Source organism: Lutra lutra, chromosome 4 (genome assembly GCF_902655055.1).
Source record: "Lutra lutra chromosome 4, mLutLut1.2, whole genome shotgun sequence".
In the NCBI taxonomy this organism is placed as follows: Eukaryota; Metazoa; Chordata; class Mammalia; order Carnivora; family Mustelidae; genus Lutra; species Lutra lutra.
The window spans coordinates 92,911,760-92,930,344 of record NC_062281.1 but is presented as its reverse complement, the minus strand read 5'-3'; the positions used below and the strand labels follow the sequence as shown (position 1 = coordinate 92,930,344).

Sequence of the window (18,585 nt, the reverse complement as noted above, 5' to 3'; positions counted from 1 at the left end):
CTCTCTCTCTCTCTCTCTCTTAAAAAAAAAAAAAATCTTAACTTGTGTACTATTCAGCTTTCTAACCGTAGGTTGGTTTCTCTATGCCAAACAATATGTTCCCGGTGTATACCTTACAATAGTCAGATCAGCATTGGAGAGGCAAACCAGGTATTACGTTGGCCAATGGAAAACTTACAAGTGCTTTGAGGGCTATCTCCTTTGGTGGATTACCCATGACACTGTTTTGCTCTAATAGCATTTATAAGTCAGTCAATAGTTAATAAAGTCAACCTTGCATATTGCATATTCAGACACAGGAGAAAAGTAATTAACACTGTAGGATGGATTAGTTGCTTCTTTCTAGTCCCAAGTTTGTTTATTTGCTGCCACTCCAATGTTCTCTCTTTCCTTAGAGAGGGAAAGAAAAGGAGGTAATAAGTAATGTAATTGGTGGGGGTTCTCCTGACGTTACTGTGTCTCACATGTCCTTGCCACTGATCTCCTCAGATCAGCCATTCTGCCTGATAAACAGGAAAATAACAGAGAGCATGGGAAGTCTCGTATAACAGTAAGCTTATATGTACATTGCTAAAGGTGTCCTTCTGAGAGGTGAAAATGGGATGGGAAAAGAGTCTATTGACGACAGAACGTGACGACAGATTAGTTTGGGCATCTGGAGGTTTATATTCCCATTTCCCCTCCCATTTGTGGTCAGAGATGGGTAGGACATCTCGCCTTGGTGATTTACATTTCAAAAATGATCTGATATTTTGTATAAAGTTGAACCTTCACTTAACATGTAGTTTAGTAATCCCACTGCTAGGTATTTATCCAGGTGAAATAAAGGTGGGTTCACACAAAAACCTGTATGCAAATGTTTATTTGTACTAAGCATATGTGGCTTTATTCTTATTTATCCCCAAATGGAAACAACAGAAATGTCTTTTGCCTGGTGAATCAATGAACAAAAGTGGCATAGTTGTAAATGGAAAACTACTCAGCAATAAAAAGGATTAAACTCTCCATACACACATAGATGAATTGCAGATGTATTATGGGGAGTGAAAGAAGCCAGATTGTATTTACATGACATTCTGGGAAAAGCAGAGTGTCAGAAACAGAACCATGCCTTCCAAGAGTTGAGGATGGTAAGGGAGAGGTTGACTACAAAGGAGCAGAAGGGAATTTGGGGGCGGGGTGCATGGAACAGTTCCATTTCCATATCTTGATTGTAGTGGCCAAAACTTACAGAGCTGTATCTGCCAAAACTCACAGAAGTGTACAATTAAAAGAATGACTTTTATTATAAGAAAATTATACTTTAATAAGAACTAAAAATACATACTATTTTAAAAGTCAGCTTTAGCAAGAGGAAAAATTAAGTTTATACACAAAAGAGACCACTCAGTCATTGTAGAAACTAATTATTTTTAAAAACAAATACCATTGATTTTAAGTGTTTTCCAGCTTTATTGCAATATAATTGACAAAATTATATATATATATAAAGTCTACAACATGACGACTTGATATAAACATTGTGGAATGATTATCACAGTCAAGTTAATTAACACACCTGTCAATCCACATAGTTACCTTTGTGTATATGTGATGACAATACTTAAAATTTGTCTCTTAGCAAATTTCAAGTATATAATATAGTTATTGTTTACTATAGTCCCCATGCTATGATTACTCTCTAAACAACATCTTGCTGTTTTTTCCACCACCTAGTCCCTGGCAACTACCATTCTACCATCTGATTCTCTGAGTTCGACTTTTTTTTTAGATTCCATGTAGAAGTGAAATTGTATGGTATTTGTCTTTCTCCACTTGACTTATTTCCTTTCTTGTCTGACTTATTTCTTTTCTCTGACATTCACTTAGCATAATCCCCTCAAGGTTTATCTATGATGTCACAGGGGGCAAGATTTTCTTCTTTCTCATGGCTGAATAATGTTCCATTATATATATCACATCATTTTATCCATTCATCTGCAGATAGACACTTACATTGTTTCTGTATCTTGACAATTGTAAATAATGCTGCAATGAATATCGGAGTGAAGCTACTTCTTTGAGATCATGATTTCATTTCCTTTGGATGTATACCCAGAAATGAGATTGCTAGATCCTATGGTAGTTCTATTTTTAATTTCTTGAGTAACCTCCATACTGTTTTCCATAGTGGCTGTACCAATTTACAGTGCCACCAGCAAAGTATGAGGGTTCTCTTTTCTCCACATCCTTGCCAACACCTTTCTTGTCTTTTTGATGATAGCTGTTCTAACACATATGAGGAGATACCTCCCTGTGGTTTTGATTTGCGTTTCCCTGATGATAAGTAATGTTGAGTGTTTCATGTACCTGTTGGCCATTTGCATTTCTTCTTTGGAGAAATGTCTATTCAGGTCTCTCATTGTTATTTTAATAAGAAATGTTTATTTGGCCTTTATCCCATTTCTGGCACAGAGCTTCTAAAACCCTTGGAATTTCCTGAGTGAGGAGGGCACTAAAGTTGTCTCTTGTTATGTTAATGACGGGACTTTTAGAAGAAGGGACCAACTTAGCTGGTTAGAGGGCTGGAACTTTCAGTCCCACCCCACTGACCTCCAGGGAGTGGAGAGGGTTTGGAAGTTGAATCAATTGCCCCTGGCCAATGACTTAATCCATTATGCTTATGTAATGAAGACTTCATAAAACCCCAAAAGGACAAGGTTTGGAGAGCTTCCAGGTTGGTGGACTTGTGGAGATTCGGGGAGTTGTGAACTAGGAAAGGGCATGGAAGCTTCACACTCTTTTCCCATACCTTCTTGCCCTGTGCATCTCTTTGCTGTTCCTGAGTTATATCTTTTTTATAGTAAATTAGGAATCTAGTGACTAAATGGGTTTCCTGAGGTATGTGAGCCACTCTAGCAAATTAATGGAACTTGAGGAGGTCTAGGAACCTCCAGTCTATAACCTGTTAGTCAGAAGCCCAGGTGACAACTTGGACTTGTGACTGGTTTCTGAAATATGTGTGTGTATGGGGGTTGCTGGCACTTCTTTCTTAAGCTCTGGGATCAGATACCATCTCCAGGTACATAATGTCAGAATTGAGTTGAATTTTAAGACACACAGCTAGCATCCTGAGGATTGCTTGTTGGCGTGGGGAATTATTCCAACTCCCATGTTGAAATTGGTAACCAGAATACTTAAGGACCTTTGCTTTAGTTGAATTATTTGTTTTCTTGCAATTGAATTGTTTGAATTTCTTATGTATTTTGGATATTTGTCCCTTTTTAGCTATAGCAGATATATGGTTAAATATCAGATAAATATTTTTTCCTATTTGATAGGTCACCTGTTGACTGTTTCCTTTGCTATGCAAAAGCTTTTTACTTTGATGTAGTTCTGCTTGTTCATTTTTGCTTTTATTGCCTTTTCATCACCAAGACCAATTTCAAGGAGTCTACCCTCTATGTTTTCTTTGAGGAGTTTTATAGTTTCGGGTGTAAATTCAAATCTTTAATCCATTTTGAGTTAGTTTTTGTGAGTGGTATAAGATAGGCATTTAGTTTCATTCTTTAGTATGTGTATATTCAGTTTTCCCAGCACCAACTTTTTAAAGAGACTTTCCCAGAATTTTTTGGTTTTGGCACTCTGTTGTCAAAGATTAGTTGACCAATGGTTAGTTGACTGTAATTTGACTATGGGTTTATTTCTGGGCTTTCTGCTCTCTTCCTTTGTTCTGTGCCTATTTTTATGTAGGTACCATACTGTTTTGATTACAGTAGTTTGAAATCAAGAAATATAATACTTCCAGTTCTGTTCATCTTTCTCAAGTTCCTTTGGCTTTTTGGGGTCTTTTGTGGCTTCTTATTTTTTATTTTAAAATCATTTTATTCTGGACTGGAAGTGGTAGTGAAGTTCTTACATTCTGTCCACCCAGAGGAAGAGGAGCCAAATTAAAGAGTCCAGAATTTTCCTCACATATTATCATAATTCTGTCTTTCAGATTCCAAAGGACTTGCATGTGAATTCTATCATGTGATCTTAAAACTGCCCTGTGAGAGGAGTGCCTGGGTGCCTCAGTGGGTTAAAGCCTCTGCCTTCGGCTCAGGTCAGTTGATTGTTTCCTTCACTGTCCAGAAGATTTTTTTTTTTTTAAGAGTGGGAGAGAGAGAGAGCAGGATAGGGAGAGGGACAGAGGAAGAGGGGGAGAGACAGACTCTTAAGCTGGCTCCACGCTGGGCATGGAGTCTGACACAAGGCTTGATCTCACAACCCTGAGATCATGACCTGAGCCAAAATCAAGAGTCAGATGCTTAACTGACTGAGCCAGCCAGATGCCCCTGTATAGAAGCTTTTTCTTTTGGTCAGGTCCCAATAGTTCATTTTTGTTTTGTTTTTTCCTTGCCTCTGGAGATGTGTTTAGTAAGAAGTTGCTGCTGCTGAGGCAAAAGAGATTGCTGCCTGTTTACTCCTCTAGGATTTTGATGCTTTCCTGTCTTACATTTAGGTATTTCATTCATTTTGAATTTATTTTTTTGTGTGGTATAAGAAAGTGGTCCACTTTCATTCTGCATTTTGCTACCCATTTTCCCCAGTACCACTTGTTAAAGGGACTATCTTTTTGCCATTGGATATTCTTTCCTTCTTTATAGAAGATTAGTTGGCCACAGAGTTGTGGTCCATTTCTGGGGGGTCTCTATTTTGCTCCATTGATCTATATGTCTGTTTTGGTGCAGGTACCATACTGTTTTAATGATAATAGCTTTGTAATAGAGCTTGAAGTCCAGAATCTTGATGACTCCACTTTGCTTTTCTCTTTCAACATTACTTTGGCTGTTTGGGATCTTTTGTGGCTCCATGCAAATTTTCAGATTGTTTATTCTAGTTCTGTGAAAAATCCTGGTGTTACTTTGATCAGGATTGCATTGAATCCTGTAGATTGCTTAGGGCAGTATAGATATTTTAACAATGTTTATTCTTCCAATCCATGAGCGTGGAATGCTTTTCCATTTCTTTGTGTCATCTTCAGTTTCTTTCATAAATGTTTTATAGTTTTCAGCATACAGATCTTTTACCTCTTTGGCTAGGTTTATTTCTCGGTATCTTATGGGTTTTGGTGCATTTATAAATGGGATCAATTCCTTGATTTCTCTTTCTGCTGTTTCATTATTGGTGTATAGAAATGCAAAAAATTTTCTGTGCATTGACTTTATAGTCTGCACCTTTGCTGAATTCATGTATTAGTTCTAGCAGTTTTTTGATGGAGTTTTTCAGGCCATGACTTCCAGTACTGTATTGAACAACAGTGGTGAGAGTGGGCATCCCTATCATGTTCCTGACCTTAGGGGGAAAAGCCCTCAGTTTTTTCCCCATTGAGGATGATATTAGCTGTGGGTCTTTCATATATGGCCTTTATGATGTTGAGATATATTCCTTCTATCCCTATTTTCTTGAGGGTTTTTATCAAGAAAGGATGCTGTATTTTGTCAAATGCCTTTTCTGCATCTGTTGAGAGGATCATATGGTTGGTAATGAATAATCCTTTTAACATACAGCTGTATCCAGTTAGCTAGTATCTTGTTGAGAATTTTGGCATCCATGTTCATCAGGAATTTGGTCTGTAGTTCTCCTTTTTGGTGGGCTCTTTGTCTGGTGTAGGGATCAAAGTAATGCTGGCCTCATAGAATAAGTTTGGAAGTTTTCCTTCCATTTCTGTTTTTGAAACAGCTTCAGAAGAATAGATATTTGTTCTTCATTAAATGTTTGATAGAGGGGCACCTGGGTGGCTCAGTGGGTTAAGCCTCTGCCTTCAGCTTGGGTCATGATCCCAGGGTCCTATCTGCTCAGCAGGGACCTGCTCCCCCTCCCCCTCTGCCTGCCTCTCTGCCTACTTGTGATCTCTCTCTCTCTCTGTGTCAAATAAATAAATAAAATATTTTTTTAAAAAATAAATGTTTGGCAGAATTCCCCTGGGAACTATCTGGCCCTAGGCTCTTTTTGTTGGGAGATTTTTTATTACTGATTCAATTTCTTTGCTGGTTATGGGTCTGTTCAAATTTTCTCTTTCTTCCTGTTTCAGTTTTGGTAGTTTTTATGTTTCTAGGAATGCATTCATTTCTTCTACAGTGCCCAATTTGTTGGTATATAATTGCTCATAATATTCTCTTATAATAGTTTGTATTTCTCCAGTGTTGGTTGTGATCTCTCCTCTTACATTCCTGATTTCATTTATTTGAGTCCTTTCTCTTTTTGATAAGTCTGGCTAGGGGTTTATCAATTTTGTTAATTCTTTCGAAGAACCAGCTCTTAGTTTCATTGATCTGTTCTATTGGTTTTTAAAATTTCTTTATCATTTATTTTTGTTTTAATTTTAATTATTTCTCTTATTTTGCTGGTTTTCGGCTTTATTAGATGTTCTTTTTCCAGCTCCTTTAGGTATTAGGTATTATTTAACACTTCTCTTGCTTCTTGAGTAAGGCCTGGATTACTATATACTTCCATTCTAGGACTGCCTTTGCTGCATCCCAAAGGTTTTGGACTGTTGTGTTTTCATTTTGACTTACATGTGTTTTGTTTTGTTTTTTAATTTCTTCTTTAATTTCCTGATCAACCCATTCATTCTTTAACCTCCATATATTTGTGTTCTTTCCAAATTTTTTCATGTGGTTAACTTCAAGTTCCCTAGTGTTGTCATCTAAAAATATGCATGGTATGCTCTCAATCTTTTTGTACTTGTTGAGGCCTGATTTGTGACCCTGTATGTGATCTATACTGGAGAACTTTCCATGTGTGCTCAAAAAGAACATATATTCTGCTGCTTTAGGATGAAATGTTCTGAACATATCTGTTAAGTCTGTCTGGCCCAGTGTGTCATTCAAAGCCATTGTTTCCTTGTTGATTTTCTGCTTAGATGATCTTTCCATTGCTGTAAGTGGGGTGTTAAAGTCCCCTACTATTATTGTATTATTATCCATGAGTTTCTTTATGTTTGTTATTAATTCATAATTTATATATTTGACTGCTCCCACGTTGGGAACATAAATATTTATAATTTTAGTTCTTCTTATTGGATAGACCCTTTTTTTGATATAGTGTCCTTCTTCATCTCTTATTACACTTTTCGGTTTAAAATATAGTTTGTCTGATATACGTATCACTACTCTAGCTTTCTTTTGATGTCAATTAGTGTGATAGATGTTTTTCCACACCCTCACTTTCAATCTGGTAGTGTCTTTGGGTCTAAAATGAGTCTCTTGTTAGCAGCATATCAATGGGTCTTGTTTTTTTTAATCTATTCTGATACCCTATGTCTTTTGATTGGAGCATTTAGTCCACTTACATTCCAAGTAATTATTGAAGGATATGAATTTAATGCCATTGTATTATTGGTAAAATCACTATTCCTGTATATTGTCTCTTTCTAATCTTTGTTGCTTTTGGTCTTTTCCTCTCAAAGCATCCCCCTTAGTATTTCTTACAGGGCTTGTTTAGTATTCACAAACTCCTTTAGTTTTTGCCTGTCTTGGAAACTCTTTGTCTCTCCTTCTATTCTAAATGACAGCCCTGCTGGATATAGTATTCTTGGTTGCATATTTTTCTTGTTTAGTTTATTGACTGCATCATGCCACTGTCTTGCAGTCTGCCAAGTTTCTTTGGACAGATCTGCTGCTAAACTTATGTAGCTACCCTTGTAGGTTAAGGATCTTTTGTCTCTAACTCCTTTCAGAACTCTCTTTGTATTTTGCAAGTTTCACCATGGTATGTCACATTTATTGCCAGCCAAAATCATTGAAACATCTTCTCTGTCCTTTACCCATTAAATGGTCTTATAAGTTATAAGACATAGAATATGCTTGTGTAAATCCTTGGCTATTCTTCATATATAAATCCCTCATCACTGTAAATTTCTGTGTCCTGCTGTGTCCAGTTTTTTGAGCATACACTTTTGGCAATCTACTTCAACTTGCTTTTTGTAGGAATCTTCTATCATTGGGTCATATATTTCAATAAAAATTCCAGGAACAAACTGAACTATCAGAGCAGACTTCCCATGCCTCCTAAACCAAGGGCCACTAGTTTGTACTCATGCATGATGCAGTCTTTTTAAATACTAATGGTCTACTCAGTGCCATTGAAGGTGCAGTGAGAAACACACTGTTATATACAGGGTAACCACCCTCTGATCCAGTTATCCCACCTCTGGGAAGCTAGCCTCCCCTGCCCCACCCAGGCCCAGGTCTCCTCCTCTCTCCTCTCTGTGGTGGCTCCTGCTCTGGCTCTGCACAGTGGTGGCAGCAGCAGCTGTACCTCCAGGACACACTCACCCACCTAATATTTAATTTTTGCTTAATTTTCTTCTTATGTTCCAGTTCCTATCCAGGATACATTACATTAGCTCATTTATTTTGTTGCTCAGATTGTTTTGCCTTTGGCCATTGAGACCACTTGCAGTTGGCTTCTGTATCCCTTTGAAATACCTTTATCAGTTTGCTTTTTGAGCACTTTCTTACGTTCTGGCACAACAAGAATGTATGTGTGTGTATGTGTAATATAATGGGAAATGAAATAATAGGAAAGTTATATAACCTTTCGACATAATTAGAAAAGCAAGTTATGGTGAATTGATGAATATTAGTACACAGCCATCAGCAACTAGGGTTTTGTATCTTGGGTTGTTTTTAGTTCAGTTTGCTATTCTATCTCACTTTTAGCTTGATTTAGAAGTTAACCAATGAATTTTTTTTTTGTGATCTTACGTTTTGTAAATAAAATGAGAGAGTCAATGAATTTAGAATGACATACTTTTTACTTAAAGAGGAAACTGGGATACTTATTATATTATCAAAGGATTGTTCATTCAATAAGTATACATGTTAAGAGAGGCAAATTCATATGTTAAAAGAAGAAAACAACTTCTAATTTACTTTTGAACTAGAATAATCTGCAGATTTTAAGATACTAGGTCTATTTTTATAGATGATAAACCATCAGTATCACAAGTTTTAGGGAAGGAAAAAGACCTAAGAAGTAATACCATTTCTCAGTTCTCTAATTCTCAAAAGGCATTTCCACAGGTAAACTGGCCAAATGGCATGGAACTGTGCAAATAGAATGATCAGGAGGAGGTTGTAGTTCTCACGTTTCTGGTTCTCCTATGTGTATTCACACTGGGAAAGATAATACTTTCTAACATTGTTCCTTTACTTGTTCACATTTATCCTTTTGTTAAATAACAGGAAGCAATGCAAAAATGTATTGGACAACAGTTTATTTTTGAATATAAACCTGGCTGGTACATCCAGTATCATTCCTGATGAAATTTGGTGTGCCCAACAGTAAACACTTATTTAACTTTGTGAGACAAAAACAGAACCAAGTTTCTACAAATGAGAAGAAAGAACCAATAGCAGTCATAGGACATAAATGGAAGTCCCTGCTTTTCATTTCATTTGCTCTTTCAGAACTACATCGTATGACATTAAAAGAATTGTTATAAGTAGAATGTCCCTATATTTAGTTAACAACAATCAAAACTCATTTATTTATTCATTTATGTATTGAGGGAGGGGGACATGGGAGACGTGAAAAGGAGAATCTTTTTTTTTTTTAAGATTTTATTTATTTGATAGAGAGATCACAAGTAGAGAGAGAGAGAGAGGAGGAAGCAGGCTCCCTGCCTAGCAGAGAGCCCGATGTGGGACTCGATCCCAGGACCCTGAGATCAGGACCTGAGCTGAAGGCAGAGGCTTAACCCACTGAGCCACCCAGGCAGCCCGGAAAAGGAGAATCTTAAGGAGACTTCACACCCACGTGTGAGCCTGCCACAGGATCTGACAACCCTGAGATCATGATCTGAGCCGAAATTAAGAATTAGGACGCTCAACTAACTAAGCCACCCAGGCAGCCTCAATCCTGTTTTAATACATAAATGACTTCTTTGAATATGTACTACTTAGACTCTGTGTGTGTGAGGGAGTAGAGAGGAGAGAGAAGTGAGGAATGACAAATCAAATCACATCGATAGCCTGTACTATAAAAGAGGGCAGCTACGGATCTAAGACAAGTCTTATTGGATCCTAATGTGGTAACAAAATGACCAGAAGAAGATGGGACAGCTAACTTAACGTCCCAAATTTTTCAGCCAGGTTGAACCTATTGGCAGATGCTAGATTATTAAAATGACCCATGAGCCTAGAAAGCTGAAGATAGTTTTCTCATTGAAAAAATAATGACATGTTACTTAGGGTAAAGAGTAAAAAGGATGAGGTATCAGGCACACTAGTGAATAGTTAGTGAAATAAAATGGTTAAGTGTTTATATATCTTATCTTAGATGCATACAAGACTATTATTTCTCTTATCTCTCAGGAGATATACATTTAGTTACAATATTAAAAACAAAAGATTGAGCTTCTAAAAGAAAGCCAAATCCTATCAGATGCAGAATTACATGGAATCATCCATTTCTTATACAGATATTGACTTATGCTCCCCACCGTTATATTTGATAAATGACAACAAACATTTATTAAGCACAGACCACAGGTCAAGAAATCGGCCACAGACAAACAAAGATGACTAAAAAAATACCTAAGTTCATAGTTCAGGGGTTACTAAAAGGAAAAAGTGGCGGGTCGTAAAAGGAAAGAAGGGAAATCAATATGAATGAAAAACTAGAATCTCACTGTAGGGAAATGAGGACAGAGGATTAATGCTTTGGCAAAAGAAATAAAAGGGGATACCTGGGCAATGTGAAGCTGAGAGTTGTTCAATCGCATCAGATTCTTAAGGCATCTGTAGATCTAGTTTTCCAGAGAAAACTAGGGCAATGACAAATGGGACAGCTAATAGTAGGTCATAATTATAGCAAAGAAAACAATAGCCAGCATAAACCTGGCCATTGTTATTGTGGAAGTCATGGAATTTCTGCTTTCAATTACTCTAGTCATCATTGGCTTCCTGATACGATCTTCTGTGGTGAGAATAGCTTTTCGGGCTCCATCCCATTTTCCAGGGCCTTGAAGACGATAGTGGATTGGAGTGCAGGGTCCCCAAAATAGCTGTATTGCCAATTTGGGGTCAGTGAAGGCCAGAGACAGCAGATTGGGCCTGACGCCCACCAGATCAGCAAGCTCTTCCATGGTATCTATATAGTCTCCCTGAATAGTATGACGTTGGCTCTCCACATACCTGAAGCAGAGAAAACAAAAGTCATGGCCTAGCAACAATTCAATCAGTCAGTCAGTCAGTTATTCAATGCTTCTGAGTGCCTGTTACTGGCTCCATATTCAGCTAGGAGCTGTAGAAAACAGAGACGAAAGACAAGACCTTGTCTCCAAACTTAAAGACCTTATATAATCTACTGGAGGATATAAGATGCACATAAAGCAGAAAAAAATGTAAGACTTCTGGTATATTGTGTGGTTTTAGATTGCTAAATAGAAATGTTAGAAAAGGGTAGTTAAAAGAGAGCAGTAAGTCCTTGAAGGATGTGAAGGATATATCCCATAGCAAACAGCAAAGGGTTACAAGTAAAGGGAGCAGCAGAATGAAGGAATAAAGTAGGAATGGGTATGGAATATGAGCATGGAATATCTATGGATGCTACCTACAGTAGAAGAGGAATGTTGTAGAAAACAAGAATGGATAGAAAGAGGCAAATATAGCACCAGATACAGAGGACTCTAATGTTATGAGAGAACTCACCATAAAAGTTCTCAAGTTTGGGATCTTCAGTTGTTTTTGAGGGCAGTGGTAGTGGGGTCCACAGAGCAGGATTTCCCATGGCCAGTGCTAATTTGGAATACCGAATGGAGGGGGAGGATGACTTATCCCACTAGAAGAAGCAGCCCTCCAAACAGAATCAGATGGAGTCATTACACTACGTGCAGATTTGAAGAGTTAGAACTTTTTAGGGAGAAAATGTGGTAACAGATACTTGTGGAAGGAGTGGGATTTAGAGAGCTACCTGGTAACTTTTTATTTCCTATAAGGAAAATAAAATAAAGAAAAGTAGTACAGAAAGGAAGAGAAAAGCCAAGTCAAACTAATTGAGATTAGATGGGATAACTTGAGGAATCCAAAAACAAGAACAAGAAAAAATGAGAGAAAATAAATTTGAGGAGGTGGAATGGAATTCTAAAAGAACTAACAGATGTCAAATTGGAATTTATTGAAATGGGACCAGTTTTATAGAAATGGGACTAGACAGGAAAGAATTTAAGAGCTTCCCCTTAGGGATATTAAGTTGGCTTAAGGGTCTGTAGCCATTCATTTATCCTATAGTAGTGAGTCAAGAGCTGAGTATTCATGAAGGTTTCACAAAAGGGATTCACTACACCAGCCTTGTAGAGTTGTTGCAAGGATTAAATAAACTCGTGCATATAAAACACTTTGTGTACATAGATGACCCTCAAAAAAGATTATTGGAAACTGCTCACAGTGAGAAGGTACTAGACAAAAATAAGTCAAAGGAAAGAGAGGAGGAAAGTTGAAACAGTTTACAGCCAGTAAAGCAAGGAAGGAAAGCATTCTAAGAAGGAAGAGACATTTAGAAGCACCAAACTCAGGAGTGAGAAAAAAAATGAAGTTGGTCAAAGATGACCTTCAAGAGAGCAGTTGCGAATTAAGGAGGGAAGTTACAAGGCAGAAGGCTTAGGAGAAAGAAAAGGGTGAGAATTTAAGCATATATTGTAGAATACTTACTGTAGAAATTTGGCTGTGAAAGTTAGGAGGGAAATAGAGTACCTCTGACTTTTGTACAATAATGTAGGATCTTACCATCAATTTCCACTTTATCCAAATGAAAATCATCCAGTGAATGAACTCAAGTTCTGAAATTCACATTGCTAAATTACCATATTCACCCGAGCACTAAGGAACTAGCTGATGTTACCACCTTCCCAAATCACAAAGACTATTTGTACCACTAGCTGCTGTGACCTGGGAGCGCTGTCACATGATGACAGCCAGCGAAGTAGCCTAATCTGATTTGTAAATCTACCTGCAGATTTGTGACTGGACCATACCTTCCTCCCATTAAGTCATTGACACTCTTCTTTTGTCTGGCAGCTCCACTAGCATTTCAAGTAATTCTACCAAATTCTCTCCATGTGCTTTTTCCTACTTGACTTTTCTTTTAGGTTTAATCACAGGATTTTAAATGCTTTTTTCTCCTTTTCTGTAAATATTCATACCACTTGGTATTATTTCTCCATTTTATTGTCGCAAACTATTATTTCTCTTCCCTTCAAAGTATAATCTAAATCCTTAACACAAGGAAGATTAAATATAATACAATAGGGGCACATGGGTGGCACAGCTGGTTGAATGTCTGACTCTTGGTTTCAGCTCAGGTGGTGATCTCAGGGTCATGAGATCAAGCCCTGAGTTGGGCTCTACCAGCAGGGTGGAGTCTGCTTAAGACTCTCTCCCTTTCACTTTTCCCCTCTCTGCTGCATGCATTCCCTCATATAAATAAATTAATCTTTTAAAAAATTAATAAATATAGTATAACATTACTCTAATTAAAAACTAAGTAGAAAAAGTAACTGCATCTCTCCTGGGAGAATTTCTTACCTTTTTGAAATTTCCTCTTGAGCCTTAGCTATTTCTGCATTCATTTCACTTTGTGAGGGCAATGTCTTTAGCCCTAAAGAGGAAAATCAAAATTTTAAGTGTAAAATCACCCCATAGGGAACAATAATCCTATTAATAATCACTATGCCAGGGAGAACTTAAAGAAATACAAGATAATTTTCTGTACCCAAGTAGGGTATACTTCACTAGATCTAGTGAATTATCCCATTATCCTTACAATATGACATTAACAACAGTAACTTACTGTATTCTACTTTTGGGAGATATTTCTCCTATTCTGCCTTCTAACCAATACTGTCCTCCTCCCTAACATCATCTTCCTGATTGGGAAATGAAATAATGGACATGAGGAAATAATTAATGGCCCACAAGTATATGAAAAATAAAGGAGGAAGTAAAAGGGCAGGATGGGGAACCACACCCACATTTGTACTCTTTGTAACAGACTTTGTACCATAGGGAGAGAAGGAAAACTAAATTTTTGATCCCATTTTATGCCCAAAGACCTATAAAGGTAAGCTTTTCCCTATTCTGCTTGGATTCATCGTAGTTTCAGAGGCAGCCCATTTCATCTTGAAATGAGAATAGCTGACCAAAAGAAAAAAAAAAGAAAAGAAAAGAAAAAATGTTGGCATGTTTGTTCCTAATGTTAAGCTGATTTTGTTCAACCTTCAAAGTTTCACTACTCGGTTCTGGTTCAACCCTTTGAAGTGATACTGAGCAAATCAGATCCTTCTGCCAGGGACGTTCTTCAAACCTTCGAAGGAACTCTCTTATCTCCCCTGAATTTTATCTTCTCTAGGTAAACCACTTGGCTCCTTCAGTTGTACTTCAAATGTCACATTTTCAAATCCCTTAACCATTCTTGTCTCTCTCCTTTTCATGTACCCCAGTTTCAATTTTTTAAAAATATTTTATTTATTTATTTGACAGACAGAGATCACAGGTAGGCAGAAAGGCAGGCAGAGAGAGAGGAAGGGAAGCAGGCTCCCTGCCAAGCCGAGAGCCCAATGCGATGCAGGGGCTCTATCCCAGGACCCCGGGATCACAACCCGAGCTGAAGGCAGAGGCTTTAACCCACTGAGCCACCCAGGTGCCCCCCAGTTTCACTTTTAAAATGTGTCTTTGGGAAAAACAAAATAAACTATGTCTTTGAGTATGTACTGACCAGTTGAGACAAAAATTTAAGTTCTTAGAGAAAAACAATTTTAAGTTCTAGGACATTAGAATTCTTTAATGCTGCTAGAGATAATTAAGTCTTTTAGAAGCCATATCATTTTCCTGACTCATATTGAGCCTCCCAAACCCTTAAGTTTTTTCTGATGATCTCCTAGCCAAAACTAAAAGAGGAGGAAAAGGGAGAAAGTCAGAATTTGAGAGGTTGAATCTTATGTATTCTGGACTAGTCTTTAACCAGGTCTTAATTTTTGGCTGAAATCAAATCATGCCATTTCTATATATGCTTTTCTCTATAATGCAAGATTATATTCCTTTGCTTTACAAATATGTATCAGTTGTCTAAAATCTAGATGAGTGGATTCTAGTCTGCAGTACCATTGGAATCAATGAAGGAACATATTCTCAGAGATCTTATGTCTGCCGCACTTAGATTTATAAAATAAATACCATCAGGCAAAGCATACCCATTTTGGGAAAATCTCCCAGGAGATTCCAATATATATCTATAGTTATAAGTTATTACTTTACATTCACTCAAGAATAATTTTTGAGCATGAATTTTAATGGCAGGCACTGTTATAGTCACACATACTGTTTAGTTATTTAAAAGCAAGTACATAAACATAAGTAAACACACCACTAAGTAGTTAAGTAGCATGGTCACTTACCTTTAAATACTTGAGTGACCCAGCGTCCTTGCAGCTCTGAAATGGGCATAATGGCACCCAAGGGCTGGATCAAGCCTATGATTGCAAGAGTAGGCTTTTCCAGGTTAGGAGGGAAGACCTTTTTATATAGGGATATCTTGTTTTTGACTACTTGGACAGAATCTTCAAGGAAAGGGAAGGCAAAAGTATAGCCTGTGGCAAAGATAACAGCATCAATGTTGTTCTCCCTGGAGCCATCTTCAAATATGGCAGCTGTTTCTGTGAATTCTGTCACGTTTCCTTTCACCTTTACCAAGCCAGAGATTATACGATTTGGCAGGTCATCATTCACTGTTGGATGTTGACTCAGAGGTCTGTAAGCAGTGATAAAGATCAGAAGAAGGAGAAATGAAAGAAAAAGAGGTATCAGTAATATGTAAGTAAAATTCTAGTTTGATAGAGGTGGTTAAACAATATGCTAATGGTGTCCCTCTTGGTCTATCCATGAAATTTGGGAAAAGTCTAATGTATACCAGCTTGGCACAGATCAGGATCTCAGAGCAGACGTTGGGACCTGGATGTCATTGAAGACAGGGGCACCGGGGTGACTCAGTTGGTTAAGGATCCGTCTTTGGCTCAGGTCATGATCTCAGAGTCCTGGGATCAGGGCCTGCATCTGGCTCCCTGCTCAGTGGGGAGTCTGCTTCTCCCTCTAACCCTTCCCTGTTTGTGTGTACACACTCTCTCTCTCTCTCTCTCTCTCATAAATAAATAAAACATTTAAAAAAATAGATGACGTTGGAGAAGTAAAAGAAGAATGGTCTTATTTGAAGAGTGTATATATGGTTTCTGAAGAAACAGTAGTAATATTCTCAGTGATATGATAAGGTCACAGGCCTACAGATTCTAGCCACAGATTAATGAGTCTGGAGAACTGAGCTGTCTGCATTCTATTGAGTCTCATTTCTAGTTTCAAAGGCCCAAGAGCTAGAATTAAACCATGATTTTCCAAACTGTATAATATATGACATGTATATAGTAATTTACATTTAAAAATTGATTCTATATATATTCACTTATTTGAGTCTCACACAAACCCAATGAAGGAGGCAGGACAGGTATCATTATCCAAGTTTAGAGATGAGGAAATTGAGGCCTACAGAACTTAAGTGGCTTGCCCAAGGTTATACAGACCAGGATTTTAGAATTTATCTCAAAATGGTTTAGTGCAAATTCCTTTGGGAGCCTCTAAGCCTCTTAAGTAGTATTTTCCTAGAGACAGCATAGGATAAGGGTACCCCCCAAAATAGGGTTTCCAGTGTCGTGGACCTTTCTAAAAATCAGTCTGGATCCTTGGGCCCTTAGTTAACAGGCTCTGAGAATTCTCGGCCATCATATTCAGACAGAGCTGGTCTAGCCTCAGGAACATAGTCTCAAAGTATCACCCCACTGATCAAAGGGAAAAAATCTTTACAAAGGAGAAATTTCGTAGGTGCCACCTTATCCAACTGATCAAATTTAACATTAGTACAGGATAAACTCATATCATGTGGATGCTGGTGTGATCCACCAAGAAGGTACAATATAACCTATGAGTATTTGTGCCAAAATGTTTAACCAGAATATAGTAAAGGTGGAACAACTATGCAAGTCCAAACTTAGAGATTTTTCTATAAAACAATTGGCTCAATTCTTTTATAAAAGTCTTTGTTGAAAAATGGTGAATTATTTCAGATGAAGAGAAATTAAAGAGACCTAACATTTAAATGCAATTGGCTAATACCTGAAAGGATCCTAGATTTAAAAATAAAAGAGCCATAAATATTTTGGGGACAATTGAGGAAATATGAATATCTGATATATTAGATAATGTATTTTATCAATGCTGAATTTCCTGTGTGGTCTCTGTGTTATGTTTATGTGGGAGAATATCCCATTTCTTAATATATGTTGAAGAATGTAGGATAAGGTGTCCTAGTGACTGTGACTTACTCTGAAATGGTTCAGGAAAAAATATGTATGTATGTATCTATGGATGGATGGATGCTCTCTATATGTGGAGATTTATCTATCTTTAGAGAGGGAGAGAGAGAGAGGAAGCAAATACAGCAAACTTTTGATAGGTGAATCTAAGTGAAAGGTATTATGTGTACTCATTGTACTTACTATTTTGGAGTAAGTAAATCTGAACACTAAAGAAAATAAAGAGTTGGAAAAAAGCATTTATTTTTTTGTTGTTGTTGTTGGAAAAAAGCATTTAAAAATCAGCCTCTAGGGCGCCTGGGTAGCTCAGTTGGCTAAGTGACTGCCATTGGTGCAGGTCATGATCCTGGAGTCCCAGATTGAGTCCCGCATCAGGCTTCCTGCTCCGCGGGGAGTCTGCTTCTCCCTCTGACCCTTTCCTCTGTCATGCTCTCTCTCTCATGTAAGTAAGTAAGTAAATGAATAAATAAATCTTAAAAAAAAAAAAATCAGCCTCTAGAAATGCTTTCACAGTCTACCTTCCTGTGTGAGGACTCCCATACTTCATACCCCCACAACTCTCCATGCATTTATCATATTCTATTGCCTGTCTTCTCCTTAGAGTATTTAAGGTAAGATCCATTTCTCAAGTCTGACATTTATTTCTTGTGTAACCTCATAGAAATTAGTTTCTCTAAGTGTCAGTTTTTATATCTGCAAACTAGCAATTTAAAAAAAATAGTTCTAACCTATAGAGTTGTTGTGAGGATTAAATGAGATCATACACAGAACTCAGTTAGCAATGTGCTTGTCTTATAGTAAGTCTTCAGAAAAGTAAGGTGTTATTATTTGTATTAGTATTACTATTAGGTCTTTAGTCTCTGTATTCTCGTGTGCAGTATAATGCTTGGCTCATACCAGGTGCTCAGTGTTTGTGGGATGAATGAATAATTTACTGCTATCTGCTACCATTTTATTGATACTGGGTATCATGTAAAAAGAACCTGTGTTTGAGGAAATGATAAAATGGTTAATGCCAAGGAGAATCACAGGCTGATGATTACAGATCAGTAGATCTTGGACTTCTATAAGGGTAAAGTAGAAATCTGATTTCAGATATGTGCATTTTCTTTTTCTTTCTTTTTTTTTTTTTTTGTTTAAAGATTTTATTTATTTATTTGACACAGAGAGAGAGAGATCACAAGTAGGCAGAGAGAGAGGGG

General features: G+C 37.4%; 1 protein-coding gene and 1 long non-coding RNA gene across 7 annotated transcripts in view; one reads left to right on the top strand and one right to left on the bottom strand.

The window, feature by feature from the left end:
* FMO5 (flavin containing dimethylaniline monoxygenase 5) overlaps positions 1–18,585 on the bottom strand; it is a 49,097-nt gene that overhangs the window by 8,189 nt on the left and 22,323 nt on the right. For 4 of the 6 annotated variants that reach the window (XM_047724921.1, XM_047724922.1, XM_047724919.1 and 1 more), the window contains 3 exons: positions 15,422–15,774; positions 13,554–13,626; positions 10,581–11,165 (listed from right to left, as the gene is read on the bottom strand). In XM_047724921.1, the coding sequence (XP_047580877.1) occupies positions 10,820–11,165; positions 13,554–13,626; positions 15,422–15,774 (772 nt within the window). In that variant the 3' untranslated portion in view covers positions 10,581–10,819. Of the gene's footprint in view, positions 1–10,580; positions 11,166–13,553; positions 13,627–15,421; positions 15,775–18,028; positions 18,486–18,585 lie in introns of those variants that run through there. The other 2 variants (XM_047724923.1, XR_007126525.1) reach the window with 2 other exon arrangements.
* LOC125097371 (uncharacterized) overlaps positions 1–18,585 on the top strand; it is a 20,229-nt gene extending 1,644 nt beyond the window's left edge. The window contains exons 2-3 of the long non-coding RNA XR_007126526.1: positions 16,893–16,977; positions 18,550–18,585. This is a non-coding gene — a long non-coding RNA (uncharacterized LOC125097371). The remainder of the gene's footprint in view (positions 1–16,892; positions 16,978–18,549) is intronic.